Source organism: Callospermophilus lateralis, chromosome 4, assembly GCF_048772815.1.
Source record: "Callospermophilus lateralis isolate mCalLat2 chromosome 4, mCalLat2.hap1, whole genome shotgun sequence".
NCBI lineage: Eukaryota > Metazoa > Chordata > Mammalia > Rodentia > Sciuridae > Callospermophilus > Callospermophilus lateralis.
The window spans coordinates 152,173,363-152,198,970 of record NC_135308.1 but is presented as its reverse complement, the minus strand read 5'-3'; the positions used below and the strand labels follow the sequence as shown (position 1 = coordinate 152,198,970).

General features: G+C 50.6%; 1 protein-coding gene across 1 annotated transcript in view; it reads left to right on the top strand.

Annotated features, from left to right (window-relative positions):
- Positions 1-241: 241 nt before the first annotated feature.
- The window catches only part of Nuak1 (NUAK family kinase 1), a 63,618-nt gene continuing 38,251 nt past the window's right edge, over positions 242-25,608 (top strand). Inside the window, exon 1 of the mRNA XM_076855056.2 lies at positions 242-971. Coding sequence (XP_076711171.2) covers positions 714-971 — 258 coding nt within the window. The 5' untranslated portion in view covers positions 242-713. The remainder of the gene's footprint in view (positions 972-25,608) is intronic.

Below are 25,608 nucleotides of genomic sequence, written 5' to 3'. Positions count from 1 at the left end.
GCCTACAGGAGCGGAGGCCGAGCGGCCCGAGCCGGAGGCTGCAGCGGCGGCGGCCGGGCCGGAGGGCCCGCGGTAGCTGCAGTGGGTGAGCCCGGGAGCGCCCGGGGAGGGGGCGCCCCGGCTGGGATCCCCCGGTACCCCCGGCCAGCCGAGGACAAAGACCCCCGGCTGCCGCCGTGGCCTGCGCCGCGCCGCACAAAGGGCGAGTCGCGACAGGCACCCAACCCCCTCCCAGCCCGGGGTGGCCGGGCCGGTGGCGGCGGGGAGGTGGGGAAGCCCGGGCCGCGCCGCCCCTCGCTCCCCTCCCCCGGGGCCGCGGAGCGCGCCGCCCCCGCCCCCGCCCCGTCTGCGCGTCCGCCCAGGGAGGAGTTGGGGGGGCGCGGCGCCCCACATAACACTCCCCCTCCTGCGCTCGGAGCCACCCCTCTCCCCTCCCTCCTGCAAACACCACCGCCTCCCTGCCACCGCCGCCACCTCGCTCGACGCTCCGCAGCTCGCCGCGGCCGGGGGGCGGTGCGCCGACCGTGCGCGCCGGGGGCGCCAGATGTGCAGTCCCCGCCGCCGCCAGTGACCCAGCCGCAGCCTTAGCGGGAGCGGGCCGCCTCGCCAATGCTGCGGGGGCGACCTTGAGCGCACCCCGGCTTCCCACTGCGGGGACCCCGACACCCCGAGCGTTGTGCCGGGTCCTGCCCTCTGCAGCCCGGCTTTTGGACATGGAAGGGGCCGCTGCGCCCGCGGCTGGGGACGGCCCCGACCTGGGGCTGGGGGCGCCGGGTTCTCCGCCCGAGGCGGCGGCCCGGGCGACTGCAGCTCCCGCGGTGGCTGCGGCCCCGGAGCCCAGGAAACCGCACGGGGTGAAGCGGCATCATCACAAGCACAACTTAAAGCACCGCTATGAGCTTCAGGAGACCCTGGGCAAAGGCACCTACGGCAAAGTCAAGAGGGCCACCGAGAGATTTTCGGGCCGAGTGGTGAGTGGGGATGTTCCCGGAGGCGGGGGGAGCGCTGGCTCCTTGCAGCTGCAGACCAAGGGCGTGCGGGGCGGGAATCTGTGGGCGCTGGGGCTCTCCTGCCAAGAGGGGGCTTCTTGAGGGTCCCGCAGACAGACTCTTCATTTTCCTCCCGGGACCCCGTGACTCAGGCGTGTGTCTCTTGAAACACTTGTTACATCCTGTCTGCACATATTTTGGGGTGTTCTCCCCTTTTATCCAAACAGCAAAGTAGTGGCTAGGATATGTGAACAGTTTGCAGTTTTGGGACAGTAGGGTCTGCCTGCTGGACACATCAGATCATGCCCCCGAATGAATTATTACTCAGAAAGACTCATCCCCCTCAGCCCAGAGCTGGTCCCTCAAGTCTATGTCCTATAGTTGTCTCCCTGTCCCCCCGCCCCCCTGCCCCATTTACCCACAGACTCTGCATCCCTCCACTGATGCCCCATCACCCGATGCTGTCCCTGCAAAGGAGGGCAAACTCCTGCCTGTTTTTTAAGAGAGAAGGTTAGGAAGCAGAAACGAGGGCTGCTACTGCATGCCTGAGGATTGTGACAGTTTGCATAGTGACTTCTGGGAAGACTGAAATGCCCCCGGCATGGTAGCCACTCAGATGCAGCTCTTGAGTAGTGCCGCGGGCTCCCTTGTGTTTCAGGTCCTGACCTCAGGACTACTAAATTGCTTAAGGGGTCTGGCCAGCTGCCCTGTGACAGCTGAAACCTTGCCAGGGTGCCAGTACCATTTGCACAGCTCCAAGAAGTGCTTTGAGTGCCTTAGTTTTGTCCCCGTCTTGGTTTGTTGTCATTTTTCCTTTCTGCAGAACAGGCCCTTGAAATCCACACGGCTTGTGGCTAGAGAGTTGGGTTCAAAGTGACTGACTGTTGCAGAAAGATTTTGTGTGGTGTGTGGCAGAACATTAACATGGTTCTTTGATTTAAAGCAGATCAGATGTAATTTTAATCGATTTAGGGCCAAAGTCAGAAACTAATTATGAGGCTCCTTATGTGCACTTTTGGGGGTGTTTCAAGGCCCAGGGTCGCTAATAAATCTAACAGATGGTCACAGGGAAAGCAAAATGAGCTATCAACTGAAGTGCCAGTGTTGACATTTTACTTTTGCATTTGTGTAGGGACAGTTCTGTTGGAAAAAAAAAAAAAAAAAAGGGCTACTAATCAGCAAGGTCCAGCCCTTAAATTCTCAAATATCTGGATGCCTGGATAACTTCTTCATTTCTCAGATTTGGTATTTGTGTCAATACAACTTAATCTTATTATTTAAAACAAAGTCTATTATTGATTAATTGGAAATTCAGGATGGAGTCCTTTTTAAAAAAAGCTTCCTCTTTAATAAATGAATTGTGGCATGCAAGTTGAAACTTTACCCTGCCCAGGTACCATTTTTGCAGGTTGAAAATCCTAAAGAGGATATGGTTGGGAAGATGTCCTTTGAATAACGGGCTTTTGGGTTCGTAGAAGAGACTGAGAAATGCGCACTTCATTCATGCTTTTCTTCTGAGGTGATATTCCCCAGGCTGGATGTTGAATAAGCAAAAACTAAGCTTAGTTCTTTGCTTGTGTTGTCTTAATAGCTGTTGAAGAATCGCACTAGGAAGTTGGAAAGCATGATAATGAAAAACAGATGCAGTTCGAGGTGCAGGTTGAGGATGTGAGAATGTGAGGGGTTGGTTGGGAAGGGTGTGTCTGGGATCTGTGAAGGGACCCCAACACCTAAGAGCTAGGGAGTCTGCACTCTTTGAAAGAATGCAACCCTGTCTTATGGCAGACGCCTTCCCGAGCTTCCCTGGGGCTTCCTGTCACGCGTTCTTCCAGCTATCTGATCCACAGACTCAGTTAGAGCAAAAGGATTTGCATCAGTAGGCAGGAGCCTGTCTTTCTCTTTTGGTGGGTGTCTTGCTTTTTGTTTGCAGAAACTGTGAGCATTCCTCCAGGATTTTTGTCTCACGGCCACTAGGGGGAGCCCTGAGAACGATAGAGGCTCTTTTCTCAGCTGGAAGATGAGCAAGCCCTTACTGCGCAGCCCTAGTTGACTTTTCCATCTTGCTATTAATTTCAGAGAAATCTCTTGTTTTACTCAAAAATTATGTAAAGATTTTGAAGCTGGCAGCAGATCCAGTCACAGAAACTGGCAGTCCCCAAACTGCTTCATTTATCCATGGGACTGTTTTTTTTTTTTTTTTTTTTTTTCTGGATAGCTGAGCAAGATTCTCTGGTGAACACCTTGCATTTAACAGATGGGAAGACTGAGGTTTGGAGAAGGGAAAACCTTGGACCCAAGTCCTCCGCCTCCTGAGCACACTGCTCACAGATGGTGCAAGAACTGAAGTGAGAAACAGGAATTGTCAGGTGGAAAATTTTCTGTACTTGGCTGAACAGAAAATAATACAAAACACACAAACAAACAAAGAAAATCAGTTATTAAGTTGTTCTGCCCATTCAATGCCCAGTGATGCAGAATCTGTCAGGAGCAGTAAGAAATTTTGTCCAATGTATGAACATGGAGTGTTTTTCTGGTTCTAGGGATGCATGAAATATCACAACTTGCTCTTAAGGTTCAGTCGAAGAGCCTTGAGAGAGTGTGTCTTAATTCTGCCTATTCCATCTCTGGGCACGATGCTGATGTAATGTCTTTTAAAACCTTTCTCAGAAGGAGCAGTGGTTCTAACCTGTCTTGCCAATGAGTCAGGTGCTGGGGATCGCCAACATTCTTGTTGAAAGCAGGGCCCCTGCTCAGAAAGGAGAGACTTTTTTTTTTTAAACATGAGAATATTGTTGCCTTTTTTTTTTTGTGTGTGGGGGGGTACCAGGGATTGAACTCAGAGGCACTCAACCACTCACTGAGCTGCATCCCCAGCCCTATTTTGTATTTTATTTAGAGACAGCATCTCACTGAGTTGCTTAGTGCCTTGCTTTTGCCGAGGCTGGCTTTGAACTCTCCATCCTCCTGCCTCAGCCTCCTGAGCCACTGGGATTACAGGCGTGCACCACCGTGCCAGGCTAGAATGTAGTTGCTTTGATGGTACATCTGGAAGGGCCTTCTGAATAAAGCACACCAAGACCCAGCATCATTTTCCATGTTCTCTGAAATGCAGTTCTGAAGAGAGTTGCAGAGTCAGGAGCTTGGAGTTGACTGGTTCAGCCCTGCCCGTGGTCCAAGTAGCACCCCTTCACATCCTCAGATGCGGTCTCGCAGCCACTGTTTAAGCACATTCATGAGGCAAGGACTCAGAGTGGCTTGCATTATTGAGTCCAACATCAAGGCACTCTTGCAAAAAAGCTAAAAGCCCTGGCTTGCATTCAAGCCTTCACCTGATCCTTTCTAGCTTTGTGACTTTAGGCAAGCTGTGTGTTTTGAAACCTCAGCTTCCTCATCCATTAAGTGGGCCGCTAATAGTACCAACTTCTTGGACTTATGAGAATTGAATAAAATAATCTATATAAAGCCTCAAAAGGGGGAAATGAACCATTTTAGTTCCTCTTTCTAGTAGGGTTCCCCCCACCTCAAGATTTCAAGGCCATCAGAGAGACAGGATGCTTTGGACAATTAGCCTTATGTCATGAGGCGAGGGGTAGGGGAGATAATCAATTCTCAGGGGTATTAAATTAACAGGCTGGATTAATTAGGGAGGTGCCCACAAAGGAAGGTGAAACAGCCAGATTTGGATAGGATCTGAGCATGTTCCCGGAGTCTTGAATTTGGGCCTCAACTATTGCACAAGCTTTGTTTTGATACAGTTTTGGGCAGGGCTGTGGGTGAACCTCGGTGTCATCTTTTGTGGCATGTGCTTTCTTTGAGCCAAGTTCCTTGAACCTTCAGACTGCACAAAGCACTGCCCCAAACTCCAAACCCAAACCCACCCAACCTTTTGGGGAGAGGTGTCATGTGGTTGCCTCAGTGCCCAAGGTCAAGGTCAACTTTCTGCCAACACCAGTTTACCTGGTGTGTGGCAGTACACGGTGTGCCTGAGCTGGAGGCATGGTCTCTGGGATGGGAGGGGCTGGACTGGTGGGCATAGGGTGTCCTTGTCTACCAGAGTGCTTCCAGCCACCAAAGAACTATCTTAGGATCATAGGGCATCCTCACCTAGCAAGCCAGGTGAGTTGACCCAAAGTGAGTATTTTAAGCATTGACCCAAAGCTATTCATAGGCTGGTGATAGAAAACTGGAGATCAGAGAAGCAAAGTTGACCTGCTCAGCCATGGGGTGTGTGGCCGTCATATGCACGGTGGCTGAGGTACCATTTTGCAGCTAAGGCCCAAACCCAATTTCAGAGTGTTAGGGACCTTGGCAAATGTGTCATCCAAACTTCTCATCCTCAAGGTGGGAAACACGAGGCACGGAAGTGTTAACTGACTTTTCCGAGGTGGCACAGCTGGTAAGTGACTGAGCTGGGTTGAAGTTACTTGATTCATGGATTGGAATTTTTCTGTCATTCATTTAATAAATCTTGACTAAAGCAAGACTTTAGGACCTTGCTCCTAAAGAATTATAATCTAGTAGCAAAGATAAATGTACCTATAAATACTGGACAAATTTTTATTCATTCGACAAAGATTTATGTCCATCTGCCAGGTGCCAGTGCCAATCACCTTGTTAAAGGTGGAGACATAGATACGTGTAGGACCCAAGGAGCTTAGTGTCCAGTGGAAGAGAAAGAGTAAGTGGTCACCGGGCTGGGAATAACTCTTCCATGAAAGATGCGATCATTCCAGGTGGTTTTCAGGTTGGAGTGTGATGCCTTGAAGCTTAGTTCCCGGGATTGAGTTGACCCTGGGCAGGTGTGCACCTTCCCAGGCTTTCGAGCTTCTGTGGTTCCTACCAGCTGATATTTTTAGCTCAGGTGTGTTAACTCTGTGCGAAATGCTTTACAGACATTTCCCCTCATTGGGCCCTCGCCCTTGAGGTGTGCACTCCAGTTAGATCCATTTTACAGATGGGAGATATGACCCATCGGGAGGCTAGCGGATTTGCCGAGTGTCACACAACTGGATGGTGCCCAGCAGGCCTGTATTTTGGGAAAGCCATTGCTGCTAGAGAAATGGAGACCCTCCTTGTGCCGCCTCTAAAGTCGGGCAGGTACTTTGCCAGTGATGCCTGAAGAGTGGCCAAGGGTGATTCTTTTCTGGGGTGGGTTTTTGCTGGTGCTCAGGAAGAGGATGTAGAGGATGACAGACGGATGAATAGGGAGGGGATTTCTCCACCAGCTGAGAGGAGGTTGAAGACAACCCTTGGCTTGGGTTTCAGGAGACTGCAATGTGGGGTGCTTTAGGCAGAGGTCAGGTTCATGCATGTGTGTGGGAAAGGGGAGGAGGCCCATGGGTGTGCAGTGTTGGGAGGGAGTGGGAGGCCAGTTTGGTGAGGTAGGATGGAGGCAATATGATGATGGTGATGATGGTGATGATGATGATAACAGCTAACACTCCTCAAGAGCTTATGGCATGTGGGTATATATGAACTAATGGAGTCCTTGTAGCAATTCTGTTTTCATCCCCTTTTTCAGATGAACAACTGAGCTCCAGAGAGGTTAACTAGGTTGCCCAAGGTTCCACGCAGCAGCAGAGCCAGGGTTGGGACCCGGGCATGTAAACACAGAGACTTGACCCCTCTGGAGGTGCCCTGAGCCGGGTTCTGATCACAGCAGGGCTCCGTGCCTGTTGGTTTGGGGTGCTGGCTTGGAGGAAAGAGGTTTTCACAATAGTTGAGGTGTGAGAAGATAAGGATCAGGAGCAAATTAGAGGAGAGAGACAGTCTGGCTCTGGCAAGCTGACTGCTTGTTGGACCCCGAGCGTGATTTCATGAATCGGGCCAGGGTGCGCTGCACCTGAATGCACACTACATTCTTTGTTCCCCAGGTAGCCTCTGACCCTTGGATCCCTTGGGGGCTTCAGGGGTGAACGGGTCCACTCCTTGCCTGCAGACCGAAATGTACCCACTACCCTGAGATGTCTTCTTCTACCCGCTAGGAAGCAGCTGGAGGCAGGGGATAGTGAGCAGGGTATCTCCCTTGTTAGTCCAGGTCTAGCTGTCTTGAACTCCTTCCACATTGCCACCTCCCATCAACGCCTTGCCAGTACCAAGCACAAAGTAGGTCCTCAACAAAGCCTTGTAGGATGGAACTAACGGGAATAAACTGAGCAAGGGAAGGTGGTGGGAGGTGTAGGTGTAGGTGTAGGTTATCATCCCTGACCTCTGGGAGGGTTTGTTGGCAAGAAGGATCAAGGCCAGAAGTGAATGGCGGGCTATGTGATAAGGTCTGCAGAGACAGGCAGACCCTTCCTGCACGAATTCCTTTTCTGTTACACTTGCTCATGCATTCATTAGGGAGAGATGTATATCCTGGGCTTGTAGGATTTCTGGCCATAGCTTCCTGTCCTCAGTGGCTCCGGAATCAGACAGCAGAAGTCTCATTTGTCTTTCCCACATGAAAGTCCTGGAGCATCTGTAAGTTATGATTTGTGAAGTATCTGCTTTAAAGCAGAATGCATTTATCATCTTCCTGGCCCAGACGACCTTGGCGAGTGCAGGAATGAGAAGATCCCAGGCCCCAGAATGGGAGGGGCTGGGCCAGATGACCCACCGCAAGTGGAGTCTGGTTGAATTGATAAAATTCCCCTGGAAACGGCCCAAGAGCAGCCAGATGTGGGCTTCATGGCGAGACTCTTCGATAAACTTTTAACTGCATGTTAAAACCAGGGCTGGGCAGCTCCGCTCCTAGGTCTGCCTAGGAGAATGCAAACATGTGTCTGCATAGAAACCCGTGCACAATGTTTAGACCGTTGTTATTCATAAGAGCCCCAAAGGAGGAGCTACTCAAATGCCCATCAACGATGAATGGATACATAAAATGTGGTATGTCCATTTTACTTAGGAAATATTACTTATGACCTATTGCATAATTTTGCTTATGGAATATTTATGGAATGTTATTTAGCAATGAAAAGAAATGAAGTACTTAATGCATCCTACAATACAGATGAACCTTGAAAACCTTACGCTAAGTGAAAAGATCAGTCACAAAAGAATGTATAATATTGATTCCATTTCTATTAAATGTTTAAAATGGGAAAATCCATAGAGACAGAAAATAAGATTAGTGGTTGTCAGTCCTGGGGGTGGACTTGGTAATAAATGGAGATTAGCTACTAATGGGCATGCCTTTCTTTTTGGGGTGATGAAAATATTTTAAGAGTGTGGTAATAATGGTTGCACATTCCTGTGAATAGACTAATAACACCTGAATTCTACACTTTATCGGGTGACTTGCATGATATATGGATTATACCTCAGTGAAGCTGATATTTTTTAAAAAGTGGGGGTGAGGGAGGGAGTAAGAGTGAGAGTAGAAGACAGTACCATCGGCCCCCCAGATGCCATCCTGTGGACTACAGAGCTCTCATTTTGTGCAAGAAGCAGTATCTTGCTTGCCCTGGTCGAGAGAGAGAGAGAGAGAGAGAGAGAGAGAGAGAGAGAGAGCGAGCGCCAGGAACAGAGCACCTGAATCGACCCCTCATCCCAACCCTTGACAGCTGGGTGACCTTGGGCCATATTTTACCTCTGTTTTCTCATCCATCTCTTATTATATGGATTATTGGGAGGATTCAGTGAGGCTGTATGGCTAAGCCTGTTGTTCAGTGTCTGCTACATGGTAGGTACAAGCAAAGACTGTTGGGACCATGGCCAGACTAAAAGGCACCATTGTCTGAATTAGCAAGAGGGTATGTTTGTAAAGTCTCTGTCCTGCTGAAAAAGCAGCCCTCCAGACCAATGGCTGGTTTGTGGCTTGTGACAGCCCTGTGGGCCGATGCCATTCCTGTGCCCCTCAGCTATATGCCTTATGCATGGACTCCTTGAACTGGGTGCCCTAATAGTAGCTTTTCTCCACTCTTCTTAGCTACCCTGGTCACTAAGACCGATGGCAGAAGCTCTATCATAAGAAAGACATCACACCCGGGGGCCTGGCGCACCTTCTCTTCTAAGCTAGCAGTTAACCAGGGTCCCCAACAAAGTTAACCAGGTCCCTAACAATGTGCTTAGGAGTGTGGACACTTGAGAGGGGATTAAGACAAGTCCTGCCATTAAAATACCTAGAATTTATTTGGGGGCTGTGTGACAAATACATCATGAATATTTTGAGTGGATAAATGAAGTGCAGAAGGAGAAATCCTGGCTGTAGAATAGACAGATGGTCCACCTTTCTACAGAGTAGCTGCCGACCCTGGGCAAACTGTTTTCTCCGAGATTCTATCTTCCCGTTTAGAAAAGGCACCTGCCAGTATCCTACCAATTGGAATCACTCGCAGAATAGAATGTGGAATCTTCCAGTGCAGAGCCTGGTGCACAGAAGCTATTGAAACGAGAGCTAGTAGTATTATTTGAGGGGAAAGTGTGGAGAATCTGATGACCTTGCTGTGGCTCTTGGCTCTCCCTGTCAAAATCCTGCCATGAGTTTGAATGGGAACTGAGTGTGGATTTGCTCCTGCTCGGGTTTCCAGACCCTTCCTTCCTTATTCCTCTGCCCAGCTCTGTATCAGTCTCCCTCCAGCACATGGAGAGTGTGGGCTGGATTATTTGGGTGCACCTTTTCTCCCATGCTCCCCCATTAGGAAGGAAGCAGGGTGCTGTCTGGCTCTCAGGTCGCTGCAGCCTGGCCTAGTCTGGTGCTAGGTGTAGAGGGGATGCTCAGTGAGGGTGAATGAATGAACGGGCCCCTGCAGGAAGTGTGCATCAGCAGCCCGGAGAAGGAGAGTCCCTGAAGGCCGGAGGCAGCAGGGAAGGCCTGTGCTCCTTCCTGTTCTTTTCCCGGGGTCATGGCTCTGCTCACCGTGCATGCACCCAGGTGCCTCTCAGTCACGCTCTGCGCCAGGCAGGGCTGGAGAGGAGGGGGAGGCCGAGCCCGTCCCCAGCCTGCCTCTACCCTTGGCTGCTCTGCAGCCCCCAGGGCTGGGCTGCTCCCACACTTGCCTGTCTTCCTCTGGAGGTTCCAGCCCTTCCGCCCCCATCTGAGAAGCCCTGGCCATCAGCTCTGCGGCATGTGCAACCTCTGGATGCAAAAGGCATCTGCAGGCTTTCCCCAGCCTTTCTCCCCGGGTTGTAAATCAAGTGCTTTAAGAATTGTAAACCGGCTGGAGTGCAGAGTTAATGTATGTCTGGAAAAAACACCATCACGATTTGCCTTTTAAACTCGAGCAAAGAATTCCACTTGGTTTACTTTCATGAGAGGCATTGAGGTTTCCAGTGGGAAGGTGCTAAGAGGGGGCTGTGGTGGGTTCCGTGCCAGGAGCTGGTGGCGGTGGCCTTCCAGTGGTCTGGGCCCGACTTTCATCTTGGGGCTGAAGGATAGTTTCCCAGTTAAAAAAGGGAGCTGCTCCCTTCTCTGACTTAGCATCTCTGACGAAGCCTGTGCCCTTCTCTGTGTATCAAGCTTCCCTTACTCAAGTGGCTCAGGGGCCGCGCAGACATTTGACTGCAGCTAGCTACAATGCATCCCTGATGGATGTTGTCATTGTGCTGTGAGTTGGGTCCAGCTCATGTGTGCTTTGCCCAAACTGCCCAGGGATGGTCATGTCCCACTCTTCCACGAGATCGTGGTGGGGAAGTGAATGGTCCGCTCTGTGAGTGGAAAGGGAGCGTGTGGAGCCTGGATTTGAGCCCACTTTGAGCCTCCTGTGTATTCCGGTACAGCCATGCTTCAGTTTCTTCATCTGTGAAATGGGAGTGACTGTGCGGGTCAGTGAGGTGTGTGTGGTGTTCTAAGGAAAGTGGGTGGCCACCCCCGTGAGCATTATTCTTGGAAGGAGCCCTCTTGGTCTAGGCAGGACAGGCCTCAGCCATCTCCAGGCCTCTGGCAGCCTGCACATCCAGGTGCCCCTGTGTCCAGTGTCTTGCTTCACCTGTAAGTCAAGGGCCGGAGACAAGACATGCTCGGAGACGTCCCCCGCCAGCTCACAGGAAGAGAACCCCAGGACTCGCCAAACGGAATGGGTGAAATGCAGACTTCATTTCCTGTTGCTTGGTTTTTGGCAGAAAGACTCCTTGCTGGTGGAAGGGAGCAACTTCAGCTCTCAGAGCTGCTTTCCGAGTGTACCCATGGTCTCTGTCTGTGGTCCCTGTGCTGTGGCAGAGGTGAGGGGAGGGTGCCGCCTTCCCTGATCCCTGGTTCAGTCCGGTGACATCCCAGGCTTGCTTAAACACGTCCAGGAGGTCATTCTCAACTTGCCGCTGTGAGATGGAAAGGGTGGCACTCCTGACACCTCCCTTTTCCCTCTGTGGAACAGGCTGGTGAGGTAGCCCTTGCCTCCCATGCTGACACAGGGTTCATGACCCATCATGCTGAGGACCGTGCCTGACTCGGGGCCAGTTCTCAATGAATGTGAGCTGCGGTTACTGGAGGGATCTTTGCTCTGTCCCTAGACACTTCGAGCTCAGGGTGGCTTTGCAGCTGGTCTTGGTCAGGCTGGGGGCTCATGGCTGCCTCTGCTCTGACTGTATGTTCAGATCTCCTGGCAGGAACCATTGTCCTCCCTGCGGTTTTAGCCGTGATTCTGGAGGGATTCTTCATGCAGGGGGGGCTTGGCTCCTTGATCCCTGGTGACAAGTAACACAGGAGGTGAGACTCCAGGGATGAGGAAGAGACGAAGGAGGGGCCCTCTTAGTGTCCCTGGCCGTCTCCCTTATAGGGAAGACTCGGCTAGTTCATTTATTTCCACGCCTTTACTGAGCACTCTGTATTTACTGGGGCCTCTGCTAAGTGCTTTGCCTGCAGCATTGCACAGGCTCTTAGATTGATCCTAAAAGGGAACTGGGCCCAGGGCACAGCGTTTGCAGCTCGGGATGGTGGAACCCAACCCAAACTGCAATCCTAGACTGCTTCCCAAGGAGTAGGAATATCTCTGTCCCTTTTTCCTGTGACAGGTGTTCTTTCTGTCTCTTCCAGGTAGCAGGTTAAACAACGTTTATTCAGATATTTATAGAGCTCCTCCCAGGTGCCCGGTACTGCGTTGGGCATGGGGGAGGCAACTGAGAATAAGAAATAACCACTGCCCCAAAGGAGTTCACCCAACTCTTGATTCCAAAATGTGCATCTAACCCTCACTGTTTCTCGACCCTCCGTCCTTGTGGTCCACACTAACTCTACTTGCTGCTCCATTTAAGGAGACTGATCCCCACCCTCCCACCCCTTCCTTTTTTTTCCTTTTTGAGTCTCTCAGAACTTCATCACTTGGTGTCAAGCATCCATTACGCAGCCTTGGCTTCCTCGGTGTCAGTTAAAAGAGATGCCAGCAAATTTTGAAATGGTCCCTGAGGTCCTTGAGGCAGCGTAATTACTTGTGTGCTTCTTGGTAGCTTGGAAAGTGAACTCTTGCCTCGGGTAGCCGAGGTGGTGGGTGGGAGGAGGCTAAACGTTTCTCTGGTGAGCTCAGAGCCCTCAGAATGATGGCGCACTCTGGGGACAGCCATGGCACACTCCGGGAAAGCCGCAGCTTGCATCTTGGTTAGTGGATCTCTGTTTCCCAGGCAGAGGAAGGCGGAGTGCTGGGGGTGGGGGTGGGGGTGAGATGCAGCAAGCTCTGGGAGCAGGAATCCTAGAGTAGAGAGGAATTAAGGGGACTCTCACTTACTACATAGCATCCACCTTGGATGTGTAGGAAGGAGCAGGAGGCTTTCCTTTAACAATCCTAATAGCAGGGGACATTTATTGAGTGCCGAGTGTGTGTCAGGCACTGCACAGATGATTTGTGTGTGTGTGTGTGTGTGTGTGTGTTGCTCGGGATGGACCCCAGGCCTTGAGCTTTCGAGGCAAGCACTGTACCACTGAGCCACAGCTCCAGCCCTTCACTCTTTCCTATGCTGTCTCGCCTTTGAACCTGTGTGATTACTATGGACATTTTGCAGATGAGGAAGCAGAGGTTTTGAGGGAGCCAGTAGCTTGTCTGAAGTTACAGAGCCAGGATTTAGGGCCAGGCTGGTGCCTGACTTGGGAGTTCAGGATCATGACCCTGGCTCCAAGGCCTCTCGGAATGGTAGGCATCTGACGAACCCAGAGTTAAAGTTCAGAGAAGCCGTCTCTGTGCTTCTGAAAATAGCAGTTTGAGAACTTAGTCTCAAGATCCCAATCATGCTGTATCTTAAACTCACTTATGACCTCGCTGTGCCTATATCTGTGCCTGGCACACCATAAGAATGAAAAAAATGTTCAGTAACCACAGAGTGCTGTGTGTCGGAGAATGTCCTCAGGAGACGGTCCCAGTGTTGCCATAGCCTAAGTTGTGTGACCTTGGTCAAGATGTCCCTCTGTGACTTCAACTCATTTATCTGTTAGATGACAGCTCTGGGATAGATTTTTGTTGTAGGATTCATTATTCATTCAACAGTATAGATATTCATCAGCTTAAGATGATAAACTCATTATAGTCGAAATCATCATAAATAAATAACAAATGTGTTGAGTATGCTGAGTCTCCTGAACATCGTAGTTTAGCAACACAGTATGTAGAGGAGCGTCGGTCACCTGCCCTGGTGATCGTGGGGCTGACTGGGGGCTGCTACTGCCCAGTATCACGAGAGGGGATCCTGTATACGTCACTATCTGGGGGAAAGATCGAAATTTCAAATTCAAAGTCTGGTTTCTACTCAGCGCCTATTGCTTCTGTACCATTGTCTGGTCGAAGAATTATAAGTCGAACAATCAGAAGTTGAATGGACTTCATTTATTGAGTGCCTGCTGTGTCTGATGCTGGCCTCAGGCAATAGCGACAGAGAAATGAGACAGACCAGGTTTCTGCTCCCGTGCAGCTTACTTTACATCCTCTTCCACAAACTGGGTTTTGGGAGTCTTTATGTCTTGTCCCCAGATTGCTTCAAAACGGTACTTGCTAAATCTCCTCCACTTGTCTTCCTCTGCAGAAGGTGAATTCTGGATGAGCAGGGGTTCTATCAGTTCTGCTTACTGATGCATCCTGAGGACCTAAAACGGTGCCTGATTCATAAACACTGGTGACTTGCAGGCACGAGTTTTTGTCATGTCCATTTGGCTCATGAAATCTCAGCTTATAAATACTCTACTGCTAAAGCCCAAGGAGAAAAATTAAGGAGCCAAGGCCCATTTTCTAGAAAAAATACCACTTTTACAAATTAAGATGCAGCTGAGACAGGGAAGGTTTCTTATCCCCGCTTACAGAAGGATTAGCGAGCCGGTCAGGATTCCTTGCTTTTTCGTCTGGTGGTGCTTTTTGCAAACCACAGAGAAAACCAAACAAAAACAAAAACTCCTTTTTTCCTCCCCTCTTTGCTTGAAGCAGAAAAAGCAGTTGCTTCTTAAAACAGCTCATGAAGGAAAAAATTATAACAAATATTTAGCATTTCTCTGGTGGCCGCACAGTCTGAATTCTTTTCAGCCCCACAATGAGCTCTAATTTTATGAAATGTTTGGATTAGCCACCAATTTTCCGGTGGAATTTAGGAGGCTTGTATCCGTGCTTATGCTTGAAGCGAAGAAATCTCATAAAATCTGCTCGGTATCTCGGGCCCAGTGGGACATGCTAGCCAAGGACAAAATGACCATCAGCAAGTGATGGGGGGAGAAAGAGATCTCTCTGGCAGCTGGGGCCGGGCTCTGCTGACGGTGGTGTGTTCTGGAGCTGCAGTCCCCGGGGCTTGGCCGGCCTGCATACCACTTCCAACTGATCATGGGCTATAAAAATTCCAGCCCAAGAACAATGCCTTGTACCTGACCTTGTTCTTCCAATTCTCAGAGCCAGAGGACGTTAGGGCATCTGGTAATTGGGTGAGAGGCATTTGATAGCACGCGGATCTCTGGACGTCCAGCTCGTGGCACCAATGTCTTGTGTTCTGGTTTCCAGTTCTCATCTTTCCTCCTGCCCCTTGACCTGTCTAAGAGGGACACACAGGGCTATTAAAATCAATTACCATTCAGTGAAATGAAAAACTTCAGTTCTGTGGTTGCATTGGCCACATTTTAAGTGCCCAGTAGTCTACGTAGCAGTGGCTGCCGTTGGATAATGCAGAGCAGGTCATTTTTGTTATTGTAGGAAGGTTTGTTGGGCGTAGCCATGGTTGGTGCTGAGTTTGATGAAGACAGGGGGTTCCCCCTTACCCTGTTTTATTAAGCCTGTAGCACCTGCTGCTACTTGTAAGCATCTCTAAGGATCATCTTGTGTTACGTTGCTGTATCTCCCGTGTCCAGAGCAGTGCATGGGTGCTGTATACCCCTGATGGTGATTTTTAGAGTGAATGAATGAAGTCATTCGTCCGATTCAGTCTTTGTACGTGCCTGGCACACAGTGGGCCTTCAGAAAAATGGAATGAACACTCTTAGAGTCGCCCGATTGTCGAGCACCTGTGTCCTCTATTATGCAAGGCTCCATCCATACGTGAGGAGCAGACAGACGTGGGTCCTCTAGTCAAGGAGTCTATCCAGCCCGAGGGCTCGTAAACCTGGGGGGACAAGTAAATTTCTGAGGTACACCTGTTACTAAAATGCATCTTCTTTGGCACTCGCCCCGGAAAGTCTGATTCAGCAGGGCTGGGGTGGGACTTAGGACACCTGGCGTCTTCTGCATTTTGACCAAGTAGCTCAGGTGAGTGATGGGGGAGGTCCACAGTGGGAAGCTAGCTGCAGCATTCATCTGGGAGACACCAAGCCACTTCCTTCAGGTCACACTTTCCTGGTAGCCTGCCATGTAGTAATGACAACAGCTATGAATACAGAGCACTTGTGCACCCGTGATGTTTGTTCTAAGCATGTTCATCACTGACTTGAATTCCTCCTCACTGAGAGCTGCACACGGTTCTTACCCCCATTTGACGGGTGGGTAAGGCAAGGAGGAGGAAACCATTCGTCCACATGGACACCGAGTGTAAATGGGAGTAGAACCCTGAACTGCTGGGATTGACGGATCACACCCTCTGAACTTGGACCAGCTGCCTGCCTCCTGCATGCCAAGTGTGCCTTTTCTGCTAGTTTCTTGGAGTTAAGTTCAGGTGTATTTATCAAATGCTTGTTGAGGGGATTCACACGTGTGCATATCATGAGTTATGTTGATCTTCAAATGTCCGTCTCTGGTCTCTCAAGGAGTGTCCTTAATTCATTCAGGGGCCTTTCCCAGGTGGGCTACACCAGGATTGGGTGGACAGGAAGGAGGCCTAGGCAAGAACCTCCCGAGAAAGTGCCACTATCAGTGGAAAAGCCAAGCAAATCCTGAGGACTGAATTTTCCCTCCTTTTGCTCCTTGTGACTCAGTTGCTACTGTTTCACCCATTAGGGTGTCTGTGCATGCACATTAGGGGGTCTGTGTGCGTGCACATCCGTGGGCTCTGTGTGTGTGTGGCAGGATCCAACAGCCCATTCTGTTGGGCTTTTGTTCCTGCTCACTTTGCAGGAGGCTGTGCCCCCTTCCCACCCTTTTCCAACCACAGGCAGGACAGGACAACCCTTAGAGTTGGGAGCTGCCAGGACTTGGAGAGATGACGATGGGAGGGTGAGGTAGGTGGACCTGTGAGTGCGTGTCTTTTTCAGGGTGCGCTTCAGGAAGCTGCTCCCGTATTATCCTGAGTTTGTTTTCATTTTACAGTTCAAGAAATTAACACTCAGAAAGGGTGTCGAATCCGCGAGGTGGCACCAGCCTTAAAACCTCAAGGCCGCCTCCCCTGCTGTTGACTTTTCCAGCTGCGTCACTGGGTCCCAGTCCTCACTGAGCATAGGAGTGGGACCTTGGACAGAGGGAGGACTCAATGAGGCCATCTGGGGCAGGGGCCCAGGCATCAGTATTTTCAAGCAGCCCCCAAGGTCCCTGTAACGCACACTGGAGTCGAGAGCCCTTGGCTGTGGCATGTCTCCATCCACGCTGACCATGTCTCCATCCACGCTGACCATGTCTCCATCCATTTCTGGTTGAGCTGGGGCCTCGCTCCTGGGAAGGTGAGCCTCCCCTGCTCTGGCCCCCGTATGCCTTCTCCCTGGTCGTCCAGAGCCGTCCCTCCAGGCCGGGGCTGGGACCTTTTGCTCTCTTGCATCAGAGGCTGCCCGTAAATCAGCAGCTGTCTTGTTTTCTTTCTAGGCCCCAGTTGTGGTGACCTTTGTCTGTCTGTTTATTTCAGGGAAATAATTCCATCCTGCAAAATCGATTCCCTGGGGGCTACAGAAGTACATTTGGAGGGACTTCTTTTAGTGAGGTGACCTGAAATGGCCTCTCGGTAGAGGCGACAGCTGCTTCCTTTCTCCCCACCCCCTTTCCACTTTGCCCTCTGACATTGTCCTCGTGGTTGGAAGGCCTTCTGGGGGTGTTCTTACACAGGTCTCTGCAGAAGGTCTGCTTCTTCACAGTAATAACAAAAATCATAAGAACAGCTATGGACCCATGTGTACTACTCATGCTGGGCACCTTTCTGGGCATTTTCTGTGTCATCTTGTTGCACTTTATTTTCTCTTGGCGGTACTGGACATAAACATAAGACTAACATTGGCGTTTAATCCTGTCTAACAAGGGACATTTACAGTTTTGGCACCATTTTTGGCCTTGTTGGAGGATGAGGTGTTTTGAGAGTGTAGTGGCCGCCATATTGGAGGCAGTTAGGTTGCCTGGGATGGGGTGGGGGCTGGATTACTGAAGGGAAGGGTGCAGGGAAAAGCAGAGAGTACCTTAACAGCCTCCCCACGTTCAGACTGCCATGAGCTTTAGACAAGGGAATGGAGGATACTGGTTCATCCTGATGTTTTGGGTTTAAGTGGAAACACTAAAAAGTTAATAGAAAGCTGTAAATATATATTTGCAGGTGATCATAGCTCATGAGTGTTTATTTATGAACCAATGAGCCAATGAACCAAACCTTTTAAAAACTGTAACCATGCATGGTGGTGCACACCTGTAATCCCAGCAGCTCCGGAGGCTGAGGCAGGAGGATTGGGAGTTCAAAACCAGCCTCAGCAACTTAGTGAGGCACTGAGCAACTCAGTGAGACCCTGTCTCTAAATAAAATACAAAATAGGACTGGGGATCTGGTCAGTGGGTAAGTGCCCCTGGGTTCAATCCCTGGGACACCGCCCCCCACCCCCCCCCCAAAAAAAAAAAAAAGAAACTGTAGGCATTTCTTAAGGAAACCTTCCTGAGAGGTGGCTGCTTTCTTTCTTGCCTTGTTAAAACAAAGTCCCTTTTCTTGGTGTCTTCTGGTGAATTCTCCTAAATGGTCCTCAGTACCGTGTTTGGGAATCTGCATGTTTGCAATTTATAGTTTGTCTGTCTTCTCCCCCATCAACTTGTATTTCTTTTTTGCTTCCTTTAAAAGGTCGAATTTTCCTTTCCTTATAGCAAAACTAACACAGGCTTCATGCTGGACACTCAAGAGACAGAAAAACCTAAGATTAAAGGTGAAGTTAGTGCTCATGCCTTGATTCTGTCAGTGAGACTGCTTCTTGTTCTATTTTTCCAGCTTCTCTACAGATTTGCTGTGACTAAGCTTCTTCAAATTGTTTTGGTAGTATGAGGACCATCTGCAGGGACTTAGTTATGTGGATTCTGTGGCATTTTTTGGGTGCCTTTTTTAGGGCTAAACCTCTTCCTCATACTGTCTTGAGAGCTGAACAGGTCCTGAGAGTCAATCCAGAGAAGTTCTGTTCTCCTGAGTAACAGGATGACCCTCCTGGCGGGGAACAGGACTGGCCAGTGTCCGACAGTTAGCATGTGGCTGAGCTGGGTTTCATGACTCAAGGTCAAGGGCTTTTCCTATTTTCCTACCTGTTCCTTGTGTTTTTGGATTGTGGGTTATAGATATGTGGTTTTGAAATAAAGGAGCTATTTCTAGGTTTGAGAACTGAAATCAGAAAAAAAAAAACCTACCTTTATCTCAATCATCTGTGTCACTCAAGTGACAAATTTTTTTTTTTGGTGGGGGATGGGGAGTCAGAAGCCAAATTTTGCCCCCTCTTTAGCATTCCAGACCCAGCATCTGCTGGAGCATCGGTCTTAGATTAATACCGAGATGGACTCAGAAACACACTTGAAAGCAACTTGCATTATTATCTGTGCATAGCTTTCATTTTATGACCTGCTTAAAGATGCAGGGAGCATAAATCTTGGGAAGGACTGTCTTATTTACTTCTTCGTCTTTTCTGCAGATGGGATGTTCACATTAGAGACGGGCTGGCTTCAGTGTTCTGCTCTAGGATGTTTTAGCTGAACTGTACGAGTCCATTAAACAAATGGAAGAGTTTTGGGGAAAGAAGAGCAATGTCTCAAACCACATGTTTTACATGGAGAACATCTGGGGAATATTGGTATTTGTGTGTATGGTACATCAGAAAGCAGCTTGGCGGGGTTCCCCTGGGATGTTTCTGGCCCGTGGTTGCTGCATTTGACAGTTTTGTTGTAAGGGAAGGGTTCCTATGAAGGATCACCATCGAGCAATGCGTGATCCGGGAAGGAGTGTCCTTGTTTAGCCGCAAGCTCGAATTGTTCCGATTAGCCCCTCCACCAGCTCTTCCACAGCACATGAACGATCCAGTATCTGAGCTAGTTTTCCCAAGGCTTACACTCCAGAGAAAGGAAGAGTCACCATGCCAAGGCGTCACCCAGTGATTCCATAGGTTTGACCAAATATGGAACCAGGTGTGGCCCAGGGAAGCAGCTTTGGCCACAGACTCCAAGTGCCTGGGTTGAAACTTGGGCTTTGTGTTTATGATCTGTGGGAACTTGGGTTCAGTTTTCCCTCTCCTGCAGGATAAGTAGCCTGTCTTGTGGAGTGGTGCGGGGAGTGGAATCAAGTGGAATGGCATCCTATATGTTGGGGGGATCATTTATACCACACGGTACTGCATCTCCATGTGCAGAAGCAACGTGAGTCAGAGGAGTATCTGGGAGCGCTTTCTGACCTCAGCAATTTGTAGTTACTGGGCCAGGCTGTTAGTAGTGGGTGGAGGTGTAAGAAAGGATTAGGGCTTATAAAAATGAAGGCTTATGATGTGCTTGAGGCTGAATTCAATTAAACTCAGTCCATGCTGATTGCAGGTCCACTGTTGTGCCAGATTCTCTCCTAGATATTGAGGACTCAGAGGGGACAAGGTGGTGACGGTTGCCTGCTACCTCACTGACCATGAATAACCTTCGCTTTTGCTAGGTTATGTATGACTGCCGTTTAAGTAGCATGGACAGTGACTGGTAAGTATATTGTAGATGTGAACATTATTTGGCAGAGGACATGGCTCGTCTTCCTGTTCCTTTGGTGCATAATGACCCCTCTACCCCAAAAGGCAAAAACCTCATGATAATTTAATATGGCTTGGTTGTGGAGGGAGAGGAAGTTGTAAAAATTGCATCTGAGTGCGTCCCAAAGATGGCATTTTGATTAGTACTGGTCCAGTGAAATAGTCACAGGCCCATTTCCTGGCAAGAAGGACCGAGTAGAGTGTGTGTCCCACCCCAGGAGACCGGGGGTGGGACACACACACACACACACACACACACACACACAACGACATTGCCTTGACAATGGGGTGGGGAATTAATAATGGAGCAAAGTGAGACCCAGTTCTGGTTAGAAATGAGTCTCCTTTAGGAGCTGCAGGGGTGGAAATGGGGGCTTCTGAGGAGGCCCCCTCTGCACGTACGCCATGGTTTGCCTGAGTTCCCCTAACCACCCCGAGTTCAGCACCAAGTCTTTCATATGCTGTGCTCTAGACACCACTTGGCCCTAGGGGTGCCGTGGTGAATGAGAAGTAGCGATCGCCTCTGTACAAATAAAGGTAAGCCAGGCAAGGGGAGGGGACCCAGGCGTGCATCCCGGAGACTTGTTGCAGGGTGGGCCCTGTCCCGGGAGATGGATGCAGAGGATTCTGTCAGCTGAAAAAGTTAGCTGCGATGACAGAGTGTGGAGGGATTCTGGCAGAGGAAATGCCACGTGTGCATGTCCAGGGACATGGACCCATTCCCCCCTGGCTGTGCCTTGGGTCCCCGTGAGGGCTGCAGACCCCCTCCCAGTCTCCTCTGGAGTCGGGATCGAGTATTGAATACTGGATGCGTCTCACCCGCCTGATGGGGCAGCAGGAAATGCCCACCCAGGACTGAGGACCTCCCTGGGGGTCAGGCTGTCATCATTTGAAGCCAGAGACACTCCTGCAAGAGGCACCCTGGGCAGGTTTGTGGAACTCTAATTAGGCTGCTGACCAGCATCCAGGCAGTGGGGCCGGGGAGCAGGGAACCTGTTAACTCTCTGAATAATGAGCAATGAGAACCTCCCTTGCAAGGAGTGAGGTGCTGCTGCGCAGGGGAGATGACTGAGATCCCAGAGGCCCCGGGTGACAGACACTGCAGCCTCTGCCACCGCTCCCCCGCTCTGACATGCCTCGTGGCCGTTCATCAGTTTTCCAAGCAGAAGGAATTCCGTCAGGATAAAAATAACTTCTGACAAATCCCTTTCACTCATCTGCAAAATCATCCGTGGTGAAAACACGAAATAAAACGCAAAGCCTTGCCTCTGTTTTTACCTGTTATATTTCACCAGCTTAAGAAATTAAAAATAAAAAAAAAATCGATTTCTTTGTTCTGCCCACCTAGACCTGCTAAATCCAACAGACTCATTTCCTTTCCCTTTGGAAACCTAATTTGGCTTCTTAGGTCTTTTGTGTCCCTTGCTCATTGTTCCCAAGGTCAGCGATCCAGTTGCAGCCTGAAGTTAATATTTAAAAGCAGTATTTGCAACAAATTAAGAAATAATGGGACAAAACCCTGCCGAGTATGCTCATTCGTACGTGATAGCAAAGTCAGGCTTCAGAAACTGGAGCGAGGTTTGGACTGAACTGGGCTGAAAACAGCGTGGTGGCTTGTAGTGTGGGGACAGCCCCCCGGGCCTTGTGTGGAGGTGAAATCGTGTGCCATGCTGTGAGACATGTCATAATTTGCCAGCACACTTAGAAGTATCTGTCGCTCTCCGTCTGGTTTATTAATAATGCAGCAGTTCGGGGACTTCGTGGCAGCTGGAGCCTGCCTCACATATAAATGTTAATAACCCTTTTGTGGTGGCTTCTGTCCCGCTGCTAACTGTGGTTTAACATGGGGTCAGGGCTCTCGTAGGCTGTCTTGTTACAATTGCAGCATGGCTGTTAATTTGGTGAACTTGGGCCTATCCTTTAACCTCCCCGGGACTCAGTTTCCTCATTTGCCCAATAAGGAGGTGGGAGTGGAGCGTTGTAATCCACGCAGCTCTAATGTCTGCTATGATAACGATGCTGTTGTGACTTCTGCCATTGTTCCTGGGAGCCTTCTGCAGTGTCACATACCCAGTCTGGTAGGACCCCCCAGGTCAGTCCTGGTGTGGTGCTGCAGGATAATAACGGGAGCAGGAAACTAAGCCTGTGTCTTGATTAGCTGCGGACGTCTCCTTGGAGCAGCTACCTCCACCAAGTTGCTGTGATTGCTGATAGGACAAGTGCTGACACCAGGGTTCTGAGTGGTTCTGGCCAGGACTCTGCTGGGTTCCGAGGTCCATAAGTACTAGTCGCGCTGCCTTGGGCTTATCGAAGTTGCTGAAGAGCAGTAGCAGAGGGATCTGGGGCCAGCTTAGAAGTAACCTCAGCCCCTGGCTCATCCCTTTCCTTCCCTCTTTGGGACAATTGTAACCTGGAAGAAAAGCAGTTGCACTTAGAATTCTGATCTGGTGTTGAGTTTGGCTTTTGGAAACGTGCAAGGCTAAAAATAAACAGCAGCTTGGCAATCCCAGTCCTAGCTCAGCAGCCTTACGTTTGGAGCCTGGGAGTCGGACGCCGCCCGTGTTAGCATCTCATGTGTTACCGGGGGCCTTTGACATTCCCAGTGGTGTGCAGACTGTGACGTAACCCATCCCAGTGGCTTCCCAGGCCTCAGGGCTATGACCAGGGAAGTATTTATTGGAAGCGAACTTGCCATTTGACAGGGGTCAGTTAATCCTGGTCACTGAGCCCTCTGTATCGGTGGCAGTGCGTCAATTGCATTAGTCACTGAGTGTGCAATGTGACTCTTATTTAAGTTGTAGGATGGTAGCAGATGGCAGGGGCACGCTGACTTTGGTTTAAGGTGGTGGTTCTCAAACCTCAGCATGCCAGGTCTTCCCCCAGTCCCCACCACCTCCATTCACTGCATGCAGGTGACCCACTGTCCACACTTTGACAGAGCACTCTTCAGAGTCTGACTGTCCTCAGGCTGGCTGGCTGCTCTGTTTAGGTATTCACCTGGCACTAACTTTCAGCTGGCCTTCTTTTCCCTGGGTCCTCCCTGCTCAGCTGTGGTCACTATCTCCCGGTGCCATACAGGGAGTGTAAATCTGTCCTGAGAGTTCTTCGTCATTAGTTCCCTTCCTCAGTAAGTGCTTGGCGGGGACAGGCTGGGGTGGGGGGAGTACTAGAGAGTGAGGAACAGCTCTCTGTGTCCTGGCTCCCGAGCAGGCCCTGGCCCGGTCAAATGCAAATCGGCTTTGCTACTTAAATCTGGAAATAGAACACATTTTTCATGGCAGGAGAAAAATCTGCCTCATCTGGGGAACCATCATCTCTTTTATGGGAGTTTTGGGAAACAGAGGATTGAGAAGCCAGTTATGGTGAATGATGTTTATCAGAACCTCTGACAAGGTGAAAGGGCAGCTGGTGGCCGATGGAGGGTGCCCCTCTTTGAAGGCAGAGCTGCTCCCTGCTCCTCAGTGCCTCTCCTCTGAGCCTGTTCATACAACTTTGGCTTCCAACCTGCTCTGGTCTGAAAAAATATCCAGGTAACAACGTGAATCAACAGGCCAGGGAGGAAGAGAGGAGCCATGGGCCCCGGCAGGGTTGGCGTGGGCCCCGTGGGGCCTGTTGTGTCCTGGCAGGTTGCTGCTGTGTTGTCCTGACTTGGCCAGGCTCCTCCACAGAGAGCGGAAGGGTCATTGAATTAATTAGGGTCTTTGGTTGCAACACAGCCTTCTGGGTGGCATCGCCGTGGTGATCCAGGCAGAGGCTTTCTGAGTAACAGCCGTAGCGTGGCCCATGTGCAGGGATGCCTCGCCCCAGACTCTGCCCAGCTCCCAGAGGAGAGCAGGAACCCCGCACTCCCAGCCTCCAGCTTGACATGGCTGCCCGCCACCCCCTGCAAGTGGCCTCTGGGCCCTTGGTAAGAACAGATTCCGCGGCTGCTCTGACTCGGTGCCCTGCAGCGTGGTGGTGGAACGTGGCCGGGAGTGAGGTCACACCTTGTGAATGGCAGGGAGGCTGCCAGTGCGTGTTGCTGGGATTAGAGCGCAGGCTTGTTCTCACTAAGTGAGGCTAATGCCGTGTTTATGACCGTGTTTCCTGCGGCTGTGCATGCCCCCAGCCCTGCCTTCCGGGTCGTCAGGCCCTGCAAAACAAAAACAAAAACAAAACCACTTCAGGGGCTTGGGCTTGGAGGAAGTCCCTCTCACTGGGCTTTGGGAGCCCTTTTGGGTCCTTCGGGGGACTCCTGTCACCTGGCGTGGTTACTGTCCGTAGCACCTGTATCTGTGCCTCAGGAGGCTGTGTTCTCTGGGCTTAGCCGCCTGCCCTCAACTCTCAGCTCTACATTTGACTTGCAGCAGTGTTTTTTCCTCTGAGCCTCAGTTTTCTCACCTGTAAAATGAGGCTGTAGTTAGGACTAAAGGGAATAAGGTTTTCCTGCCTACAGCGAACGCATGCTGAGTATCAGTTATCACTGATGCTAAGGATATAGTCATGGACTTAAAACGTTGACACGTTCCTCAAAGTGGGACCTGGACCAGCACCGCTGGCAGCACCTGGGAGCTTGCTAGAGATGTAGGATCCTGGGCCCCACCGCACACCCCTGGCCTCAGGATCTGCATTTTAACAATCCTCCCAGGGAACTCCTATCGGAGAGTTCCAGATTATTGTCTGCCGCTGCCGCTGCCTGCCATGTGGCAATGAGGGAGGTGGTGGAGGAGGGCCATCGGCTGGGTTTTAGTTCTAACCTGCGTTTGCTGCCGTCTCCACGTAGGGAGTAGTAAATCCTTGGTTTCGTGGGAAACTGAGGCCTGCGAGGTTTGGGCTTGCCAGAAGCCACCAGCCAGGACAAGTCTGAGCCTTGACTCTGGCCCCTGCCCCACATGCACAGCAGCCACTGTGGGAGAGAGTGCTGGGAGGCTGCTGAGCAGGTGGGTTTTGGGGATCATTCAAAAAAGGAAAGTCTGCCAACCCAACAGAGGAGGCTGGGCTGGTTTCGGTTAACAAGAGGTGGGCACTGGCCGGGCCAAGTGTGCCTCTGAAGCAGGCGGCACCAGGGGCTAATTCACAGGGCCGTGGCCAGCCCTGCTGCTGCGTAAGGTTTAAACATTAAACTATAGGGTGGCCTTATTTAAAAGCAGACCATTTTATAAGGCACACGGTGCCGTCTAGACTTGGGAACATTTATGGAAGTGGCCGCGCCGCGCCGGTCGGGCTCCAACACCTGCCTCCCTGCCGCAGCCTTGCTGTGTGTGGGAACGAGGTGGATGGTTTTGAGGTGGGGCGGGGTTTCAGACATTTGGTAATCTCTTCCTGCTGAGCCCTTTCCTTACTTCCGTTTTTCCTTTGTCCATGTGAGAGTGGGAAAACAGGAGCGGGGTTTCCTCCACCGTG